General features: G+C 32.8%; 1 protein-coding gene across 1 annotated transcript; it reads right to left on the bottom strand.

The window, feature by feature from the left end:
• Positions 1-5,990: 5,990 nt before the first annotated feature.
• Positions 5,991-9,794, bottom strand: LOC100814634 (MDIS1-interacting receptor like kinase 2). Its single transcript, XM_006602803.4, has 2 exons — positions 6,837-9,794; positions 5,991-6,554 (listed from the first exon to the last, which is right to left on the bottom strand). The coding sequence occupies exons 1-2, from the start codon at positions 9,697-9,699 to the stop codon at positions 6,199-6,201; spliced, it is 3,219 nt and encodes a 1,072-aa protein (XP_006602866.1). The 5' UTR covers positions 9,700-9,794; the 3' UTR covers positions 5,991-6,198.
• Positions 9,795-11,072: the final 1,278 nt, after the last annotated feature.

The raw sequence follows: 11,072 nt of genomic DNA, 5'->3' as shown, positions 1-11,072 counted from the left end.
TGTTTTATGTGTACTAGTGTAATAAGAGAAATGGAGATGTGGGAGGGCAAAGTCCGCAATCTTCAAATGTGGGTGCAACGGACATGCTCCTACATATAGCATTAAAATATTGTCACAACCAACTTCCCGAAACATTGTCCATCATTTGGAGCCAATGGATGAAAATGGAATAGGAACACAATTTGATGAAAAGGTTAAAGGCATTAGTTAGAGAAAATTTACCTAAAAGACAAGATAAAAACTAATGGACCAAAATGATAGAGAATTTGCAGTACTCAATCTTCTGTAGTACGCATGGTATCTAAAAAAACCAAAAGGTTTCCAAAATCGATTGCCGAATGACAAAAAATAGTATGAGTAAATTCATAGATTAGTCTTCCAATCCCCTTATTATTTGAACAAGAAAATCTAGCTGCGGTAGTTACTTATACATGGTGATATATTACAATGACAATACAAACATGCTTACAACATAAGATAAAGGATAAATGGTGTACAAAGAAAAAAAAACAAGAAAAATAAAATATTTAAGTAGTTCGGTGCTTTAGAAGAGTTGTCCAAGTCTAATCGTAGGGAACTGGTCTGCTAAAGGTGATTTCCCCATCAGCTTTTTAGACCCCTGATCCATGGTTGGGCGAGAACTAGGATTTTCACTTATGCAAGAAAATGCCAAGCTTGCAACCAAAATGACATCCCCGACAACTGCTTTTAGAGGTTGAGGTAGTCTTTGGTCTAACACATCAATTATTAGCAAATTAAAAGTCTGTTGCTGATGAAGACGAAGAAAACAATGAAGAAATGAGATCTCCTGGATGCTTCCCCGTGATGATTCCAAGAGAAAGCACTTCAAAACTGAATACATCACATTTCTCAGTCACTTCCATAGTCTGGGCAAGCTCTACAATAAATGAAAGTTTTAAAGTTATACTAAACCGGTGTATAGATTTTTGTATAAGCTACAAGTTCCTACTAATATTTTCTAAATGGATTTTGTATTGGCACATGTCACTTTTTACTTCAATTTTGCATAATAATTGTTGCTTACGGATTAGTCTATTTAATTCCTCTACAAGGGAACAATGTTTGAACGAAATTTGAATATAAAAGTGGTGTACATTAATTGCAAAATATGTGATTATTTCTATCTATATTACTAAGGAAGCAAAAAGGGGGGACTAACCTGGAGCTGCATACCCAAACGTGCCAGCAAACGTGGTCCAATTGTGTGAACCGGGCTTTAGAATTTTAGCTGTCCCAAAATCAGAGACATGGGCTTCATATTGTGAATCCAAAAGAACATTCTTGCTAAGTGACTTATTTGTATATATAATATATATTTTTATGATGCACTCATTTTAACCAAGTGACTTAATTGGTGTTAAATTATTGACAAGTACACCAAATTGTCACAAGTAATAAAGTATTCGGAAGTCCGAGTGTTAAATCCACATGAACTTTGTTTGTACTTAGATTAAAGTAAATTCAATTTACAAGCAAGAGATAAGAAATTTAAAATAAAAGATAAAGAAAGATAGTAGAAGATAAAAGATTTAAATTAAAAGATGATAAAGATAAGATAGAAGATAAAGAAAATAAAAGTAAAAGATTAAGATAAAGATAAAAAAAAAGATATAAAGAAAAGATAAGATATGATAATGTTGGGACCCAGTCTGCCTTGTTTGCATAGGATGTATGAAATTATGATTTTTCTTTATCAAATTAATCAGATCTATTCTACCCTCATCTATCCATTTACTTGTCCTTGATGTCTCACAATAACAAGCCTATTTTAGTGACCTATCTTCCAAATGTCTTTGCAAAGACTCGGTAAATAAGATGCATGAAGACTAGATTCTAGATGTTTGTTAAATGCATGAGCATAAAGTCACCATTCTATGTCTAGCAATGATTACTTTATGATTTCTTTCTTTATTTGTTCTGGTTAGGAGTTACCCTCTCCCGAGCAACTAACTCCTAAAACTGATGCATGCATCATTTTCTTAGATCTTATTAAAGGTTACCCTCTCCCAAGCAATTAACAAATATAAAAGATGAAAATGTAAGATAAAATAGAGAAGAAAATAGAACAGAAAAACCTGAGAAGGAATCCTATTTGCAATGATAAATCTAAAGTAAACATATATCGTTTGCCTTTTTAAGTCTGTCAGGCCCTAGGCCCTAACCAGGGGTTTAGTCACTTATGCCTATTAAGGGCTTTACACTAAATGGGGCATAAGAATAGATGGGTAAAAGGGGTGAAAGAAAAAAAGGAATAAATGAAATCTGAGGGGGTTCTGTGTTGTGATAGATGGTTAATAACAAGGAAAGAGAGTTTTCCCTAACGGATAGACCCAGTGTATAGGTTGTGTTTTTTTTTTGTCTTGACTTCCTTCTTATAATTTTTTGGAGTGAACTTGGGCGTGATGCTGAAATTTTTTTTTATCCATATATTTGATATTTTTTTGATTTTTTTTTTATTTTTTTTCTTTTTTAATCCATCCTTTTCATATCTGCAAGCCATAAATAATAAAAATATCAATTCTTATAATTTAAGTCAAAGATATGTTAAGTAAATATTTTTAAATATATTTTCAATATATTTTTATTATCAAAATAACTCATATTTAACGGTTATCAATTGGTATAGTAATTTAACACAATGTAAACTCACTATCTAATTACAGAATTAATTACAATTTAAGATACAAACATAAAAATATTTAATGAGACTATCTATTTATCTACCTATCTAAAATAGACTTGAGTAGTGTACCATCTTCTAAAGCATATACACAATAATTGCCTTTCTTTAAAGCATTGCTTTTTTTTCTTTTTTCTTTAAAGTAATGTCAATTGTGAACGCGATTTGTTTGAGAGGTGGAGGGCTTAAAAAATTACAAACATTTAAAAAAGATGTCTTTAGGAAAGTTCAGTTTATAAATGTGTTATCTTTGTGCAAGACTTTCAAAAGTGGAGTCATCTCATGTGTATGGGATTGGATGCTCTTCTGTTAGTGGAACTCTTAATGTTTGAGACATACTAGACAGTTTTGAAGAGAAAACGAAGGAGAGATAATTAAACACAAAAAACTGAAGGAAGTTTTGGAGCCGTCATGATTTCTGTAGCTAGATGTCAACTGTTGATTAATCTGACAATGGAGAGATTAACTCAGATAGTTGTTCGATTTATCATTGTATATCTTCCTTTTTCACTTTCATTATTTTTAAAAAAAAAACTCAATTATAATACAGTTGCTAGACATATGAGATGTTTTCAATTATTTCATAAAATATATTTTAAATAATCAAATTTAAAAAGTAAAATAGATTTTAGTACAATTTTTGTAATTTTAACTTTCTTAGGGTGGATGTTTAATTTTTGAAAACTAGAAGTAATCTCTAACAAGCAGTGAGGTCAACTTCCTCTTCAAGTTGGGGAGGTTGCTTTCTTCTTTAAAATGTTTATTTATAGTGCGAGGAATGACTCCTAAAAACCCATTAATTAAACACCAATGAATTGTTTTTCAAAATTTCAAGTCACCTCAGTTGGAAAATATCACGCACATCATTTATCACAAACTTTCAGTTCTCAACTTGCTTTAACATAATTTCTCTCACTTGAATTAATATTTATAAATATAGATAGATTTTTCCAGCACAACGTTAAAGTGAGTCAAGTGGGAACACACAACCTTTGGATAAGGTATCTTTACTTTTAGGAAACCTTGTTCATAAATCTTTTCTGGCTTGGTGCTAGACTTTGAAAAGTGTAATCATGTCACAGGGTGCCCCATTCGTGACAATTGATTATTCCTTTATAAGCGTGTCCTAGCTCCAATTCTTGTCCTCACCACAATACACCATTCACTTGCAAGAATCTGCAGCCTCTGATGGTATTCTTGAAGCCCAAAAATCCTGCAATACGTGTATCATGGTATCCATCAAGATTCTAGCCTGCTGGCAGATTCTTTTGGTCTTTCTAATACACCCTTCACCCCAAGTTGTTTGCTTTTCCAAAATGGTTTCTTTGGCCTCTGCTGCCACCATAGTTACTGCAGCTGCAGACAGTGAAGCAAATGGTTTCTTTATGCATAATCCATTCACAATAAATCCATCCATTACATAAAAATAAAACAAATAAATGGATACAAATCTATCTATTTAATTTTATGGATGATTAATCATCCATCTATTATTTTAAAAATCTTATAAAATATTTAATAGATTAAAATTGATCCAACTTAATAACTAAAAAATTTGTGGGCAATTTTTGACCAATGCTGACCATGATTTTTTTCGGTTATCATCGGTCGATACTATTTCTTTAGCAAACATTGATCAATGTCGATTAGAGTTTTTTTGTCTCACATTGGTTGATGATGTTTTTTCAATCGACGATGTCGATGGTGCTTTTCGGACGATGTTGACTAAGTTCTTTTTTTGTCGACTTTGGTTAGGGCAATTTTTTTTACCAATGTCATCCAGAGCTTTTTTGACCTACGTGAGTTGGAGATATTTTCAGCCAACACTAGCTGATTCTATTTTTTGGACGATGTCAATTATGATTTTTTTTTTACCGAATTTGGTCAGTTATTTTTTGGTCGACACCAACTAATTTTTTTTTTTGGGATAACATTAATTGATGATATTTTTAGGATGACATCAGTCAAGTTATTTTTTGATTGATGTCTACCACGATTTATTTTTATCAATGTCCGTTGAGGCTATTTTTTTGTTAATGTCAGTTAGGATTGTTTGGTCGACATTTGTACAAGCTAACCTTTGGTCGACTTTAACAATGATTTTTGGTCAACATCAGCCATGAATTTTTTTTCTATTGGCTAGGTTTTTTAGTCAATGTCGGTTGAGGCTATTTTACGGTTAATGTAAGCTAAAAAATATCATTAGTCAATGTCGTCCAAAAAATCTAGCCAACATCGGCCAAAAATTACTTTAGTGAACTATCTATTAAAAAAATCCTAACCAACATCTTTCAAAAAATAACAATAGTCGATGTCGAATGAAAAAACCATAGCTAACGTTGGTCTAAAAATCCTTCCAAGCATCCGCCAAAAATCCTTGTCACCGTCAACCAAAAATAGTCCAATTGACATTAAGCAAGAAATTCCTAACCAACGTTAGTCAAAAAATAATCTCGATCGACATTAACCAAAAAAACCCTAATCGATGTTAAAAAAAAAATAGCCACCATAAACGTTGACAAAAAAAAATACCTCTTAAAATTTAGAATGTATAATATAATAAGTAACGTGATAATAAAAAAGAAAGAATTGCAAAGAAATTAAAAGTATTATTGATATATTTGAAAATTTAGAATGTTTAAAAATCATTCCTCTCTTAACAGTTAAGGTTAAAATAAAAAAAATAATCTGACTCCATGCGTACTCTTATCTTGTCCGTCGGTTAAGGTATCCAAGTCAGTTATTTAAGTAAAAATGTGTAAATAATTGTAAGTTTCCGTGTTGAATTTTAGATTGAAAAAAAAAACTCTTAATAGTGACTTTTTACTTACGTTGTTAAATACCCACTTTATAAACAATAAAAAATGTAAAAGAAACGATAAATTGTAAAAGTAAAATTTGAGAATAAAGAGTCACAAGAATAAGATAACAAGAAAATTAAATAATAACTTTAATGAAAAAACAAATTCAGAATATTGTAATGGAGATGTGGGAGGGCAAAGTCCGCGATATTCAAATGTGGGTGCAACGGACATGCTCCTATATATAGCATTAAAATATTGCCACAACCAACTTCCCGAAACATTGTCCATCATTTGGAGCCCATGGATGAAAATGGAATAGGAACACAATTTGATGAAAAGGTTAAAGGCATTAGTTAGAGAAAATTTACCTAAAAGACAAGATAAAAACTAATGGACCAAAATGATAGAGAATTTGCAGTACTCAATCTTCTGTAGTACCCATGGTATCTAAAAAACCCAAAAGGTTTCCAAAATCGATTACCTAATGACAAAAAATAGTAGGAGTAAATTCATAGATTAGTCTTCCAATCCCCTTATTATTTGAACAAGAAAGTCTAGCTGCGGTAGTTACTTATACATGGTGATATATTACAATGACAATACAAACATGCTTACAACATAAGATAAAGGATAAAGGGTTTACAAAGAAAAGAAAAAAACAAGAAAAATAAAATATTTAAGTAGTTCAGTGCTCTAGAAGAGTTGTCCAAATCTAATCGTAGGGAACTGTTCTGCTAAAGGTGATTTCCCCATCAGCTTTTTAGACACCTGATCCATGGTTGGGCGAGAACTAGGATTTTCACTTATGCAAGAAAATGCCAAGCTTGCAACCAAAATGACATCCCCGACAACTGATTTTAGAGGTTGAGGTAGTCTTTGGTCTAACACATCAATCAGTAGCAAATTAAAAGTCATTGTTGCTGATGAAGACGAAGAAAACAATGAAGAAATGAGATCTCCTGGATGCTTCCCCGTGATGATTTCAAGAGAAAGCACTCCAAAACTAAATACATCACATTTCTCGGTCACTTCCATAGTCTGGGCAAGCTCTACAATAAATGAAAGTTTTAAAGTTACACTAAACCGGTGTATAGATTTTTATATAAGCTACAAGTTCCTACTAATATTTTCTAAATGGATTTTGTATTGGCACATGTCACTTTTTACTTCAATTTTGCATACTAATTGTTGCTTACGGATTAGTCTATTTAATTCCTCTACAAGGGAACAATGTTTGAACAAAATTTGAATATAAAAGTGGTGTACATTAATTGCAAAATATGTGATTATTTCTATCTATATTACTAAGGAAGCAAAAAGGGGGGACTAACCTGGTGCTGCATACCCAAACGTGCCAGCAAACGTTGTCCAATTGTGTGAACCGGGCTTTAGAATTTTAGCTGTCCCAAAATCAGAGACATGGGCTTCATATTGTGAATCCAAAAGAACATTCTTGCTAGAAATATCACGATGAATTATTGGAGGTGAGCAATCATGATGCATATAAGATAAAGCATTGGCCACACCTTTAACAGTATTCACCCTCTTTTCCCAGTCAAATGCAACTGCTTTTGTGTCATTGCTTAGTACTTGATCCAAGCTACCCCCTTCCAAGAACTTATAGACCAAAAATGAGAACCGTGAATGTGAGCAAAATCCATATAGCTTTATAATGTTACGGTGCCTGATTTCGGTCAAGGCTTGAATTTCATTTTCAAATGCTTTAAAATTATGCCTCTCTCCATCGGTTTCCACATGAAGTTTCTTCACCGCATAAACCTGATCTGAAGACAACTCAGCCTTGTAAACATTTCCTTGCCCTCCAACTCCAATAAGATACTTGTCATTGAAGCTATCAGTAGCTTCAATGATGTTTTCAAACATAATTTTGCCATCATGACTCCATATGGAAAACACTTCTTCAGACAGAGCTTTTTCTGATTGATGTTTTTCTTTAGCATGGGTTTCTTTCTTGCTTGCTTTCCAAAAAAGAATATACATTGAAACTCCCACTCCACATAATACCAGAACAAGAGCGCCCAAGATAATAAATAATGCCAGTAGAATGCCCTTGTGCCTTTTTTTGTTGCTGTTGATGGTTGGGCAAAGCATCAAGCCAGTGATGTTGCCACACAAGCCTTTGTTATTTTTCAATGATTCAATTGGAGCCTTAAGAAAGGCTTCATTATTTGGAAGTGGCCCTTCCAACTGGTTGTATGATATGTTGACAGAAATCAAACTTGACATGCCATCAAAACTTGATGGAATACCTCCAGAAAGATTATTGCGAGACAGATTCAACAATTCCAGTCGCATCACCTCTCCAAGCTGTCTTGGTATTGTTCCACTCAACAAATTCCCACTTAGATCAAGAGATTCAAGAGGCTGAAATTGGCGAAACTCAAAGGGAACACTTCCATTTATTTTATTATTGCTCAAATTCAAATTCCGTAACTTGGGTAATTCCACGACTTCTATTGGAATTGTTCCACTCAACTGGTTATCTCCAAGATCCAAATCTTCAAGCTTTTGCAGTGATCCAATTTTCGTTGGAATGGTTCCAGAAAGATGGTTGTTGCTAAGCTGGAGTTCAATTAAGGATTTCATATTGCCTAATTGCTTTGGAAGCTTCCCATTCAAGTGGTTAGAAGAAAGGTGAAGCACGCCTAGGTTGGTTGCCTCACCAAGTTCTATTGGTATACCACCAGAAATATTATTACCAGATATCTTCAAGGTCTGAAGATTAGGGCACTTACCCCAGTTTGGCGAAATTTGGCCGTAAAACTTGTTGTCGCTCAAATCAATGTATTTCAACTTTGGATATACACCAAAATCTTGTGCTATATCTCCTTCCAATTGGTTTCCTTCCAGCCTGATTCTTTCAATACTAGAGCAATTCTTTAAGCTTTTTGGCACGGAACCCGTGAAACGGTTGCCAAAAGCATTAAAGTACACTAGTGTCCCAGCAGAGCAAACTCGAGGTGGTAAATGGCCTGTGAAATCATTCTCAGCTAGTAACAAGGCAGACCAGTTGCGAATGTTATTCAAGACTTGTGGTATGCTGCCATTAAGTTTGTTGGTGGACAATTCTAAAATGGTGAGCCTTTTTAAATTTCCAATTGTGGCAGGAATTGTTCCGGAGAGATTGTTTCCTTGGAGACTAAGGGCATCCAAATGGATCAAATTTCCTATGGAGGGAGGAATTGATCCAGAAAGATTGTTAAAGCGTAAATACAACTCGATGAGCTTTGTCAAATTTCCAATGGTGGAAGGAATTGATCCCGAAAGGTGGTTGTAATCAAGTGCAAGTTGCTGTAAATTGGCCAATTTTTTTATGGAAGCAGGGATTGATCCAGAAAGGTTGTTGTTATCAAGGTAGAGCAATGTCAAGTTAGTCATGTTCCATATGGAGGATGGAATTGGCCCAGATAAAAAGGAGTTATTGGAAAGACGAAGCAGATTCAAGGTACTCATATTACCAATTGTTTCAGGGAGAGTACCAGAGAGTAAGTTCAATGACAAATCAATATCCTTAAGATTTGTCAACATTCCAATTTCTTGAGGAATGGAACCGAAAAGGTTATTCTCTGCAATACGTAGAATCTCCAACATGTTCAACTTTCCAATCTCTGGAGGAATGTGGCCAGAAAAATTGCAGATACTTAAATCAAGATATGACAGGTTGGACAAGTTTGATATGGAGTTAGGAATCTCTCCACTTAGTTGACTACATTGGGAAAGATCAAGGCCGCGTAAACTCCTTAGTGTCCACATTTCTTGAGGGATGGAACCACGGAAAAGATTTAAAGAAAAATTCAAAACATTTAGTTTGGACATGTTACCAATTTGTGGGGGTATGGTACCATAAAAGGAGTTGTTGTAGATATTTAGGCTGAGGAGGTTGGGGAATGAGGAGAAGTTGAGAGTGTGGAGTGTACCTGACAACCCATAATTTGGAAGATTTATGGTGGAGACGGAGTTGGAATTATCACACTGAATTCCTTGCCATTTACATGGATCAGAGCCTGTCCATGTTGACAAGAGATTTTGGCCGGGCTTGTCAAAGTTGTCTTTCCACCTCAAAAGTGCGTTTGCTTCATTGTTCTCGGCTGCAGCAAGTTGGGGTGAAGACTGTGTTAGAAACACCACCAAAAGAATCCAGCAGCGGCCAAGAAACTCAATGGATAGTACCATAATTCAAGTGTAACTCAAGGAGAAGAAGGTGTGTTGTGGTGACTGGTGACAGAAGAACATCCTTATAAAAAGAAAACAATCATGTGGCTGTGACAGTGACATCACTACACTATTCAAAGTCTAGCACCAAGCACTAAGTCAAGTCAATAAGGTGTCTATTTTATTTATTATTAATTAAATTTTATAAAAGTTCCTGAATTTTTAATTTGATTAATTACAAAACGAAAGGATGTTTTAAATAAAAACTATTTAAATCAGATTATTAATAAATGAAAATTATTTAAATATGAATAGTAATTAAATAAGTATAAGAATAAATAATAAAAATTACTCTTCTCTTTATTTATTTAATTTGATGATTCTTTTAATAAAAAGTTCAAAATGGGTTCTTATTTTTCAAAAACACTTTAACATAGCCATTTCCATCCAATTGAGGCCGAGACAATTAGGTGTCAAATATTTTATAAAAGAAAATGACTAAATTATAATTTTGGTCTCCTATTATTTTTTATTTTAATTTTTTTTGTGATATATTAGTTTTCAAATTTTAAAAAATTTGTAATTTTAGTCCAACTTTACATACATTTATGTCTTTTATTTTTTATATTTTAATTGATTAAATTAATTTTTAGTTATTAAATGTTAATTTTCAATCGTCAATGTTAATTAAAATGCATAAAAAAATAAAAGAAATAAACATATGGAAATATTGATGATTAGACTAAAACTGAATATTTCCTAAAATATGAGGCTGTAAGAAAATTAGATGAATCAAAATCGTAAATCAAGAATTAAAGGTAAACAAAATTAAAAATTTAGCCTGAAAAATTCAAATGGAGCCCACATCAAATTAGACGGAATGGACACGTTCAAACGTTTTTGAAAAATAAAAAATTAAATTGAAACATTTATCTTATTACAAAAAGGATCTAATTAAAAAAATTAAATATAATGGAATCAAATTACTAATTTAGCCTAAAAGTTTCATTTTCCTTTTTTAATGAAATATTTAGTTTTTTTTCCTTCTGCAAAACGATGAGTAAAACATAGTTAAATATTTTTTATCTATTTCAATTTTTAAGATATATATTTCTAGCAATTTTTTTATCCTTCCAAAATGAACTCAAACAAGCATTAAGAGCTTTACCACAACTCAAACACATTATTAAATTAAATGAACTAAATTTCTTTGTTATAGTGAGTCTTTATCTTGCCTATTCTACACGATTTCTCTAATATTACTAACTTGTTGACAAACTTGAATCCTCCATAGTTGTCCTATCCTCTAGAGTATGATCTCAACTATTTGATTAATCTAATAGCTATTAGAGTTAATCTCCTAACTGTTAGATTAATTCAACAATCGAGATCTG

The sequence above is a fragment of the Glycine max genome, chromosome 18 (assembly GCF_000004515.6).
Source record: "Glycine max cultivar Williams 82 chromosome 18, Glycine_max_v4.0, whole genome shotgun sequence".
NCBI classification, from domain to species: Eukaryota; Viridiplantae; Streptophyta; class Magnoliopsida; order Fabales; family Fabaceae; genus Glycine; species Glycine max.
This window is presented reverse-complemented; position numbering and strand designations above follow the sequence as displayed.

Excerpts from the sequence above, each read along its gene's own strand:
- LOC100814634 (XM_006602803.4), bottom strand. The coding sequence starts at position 9,699 with ATGGTACTATCCATTGAGTTTCTTGGCCGCTGCTGGATTCTTTTGGTG. Across the intron at positions 6,555-6,836 it reads GTTTGGGTATGCAGCACCAG|AGCTTGCCCAGACTATGGAA; the intron begins GTTAGTCCCCCC and ends CATTTATTGTAG.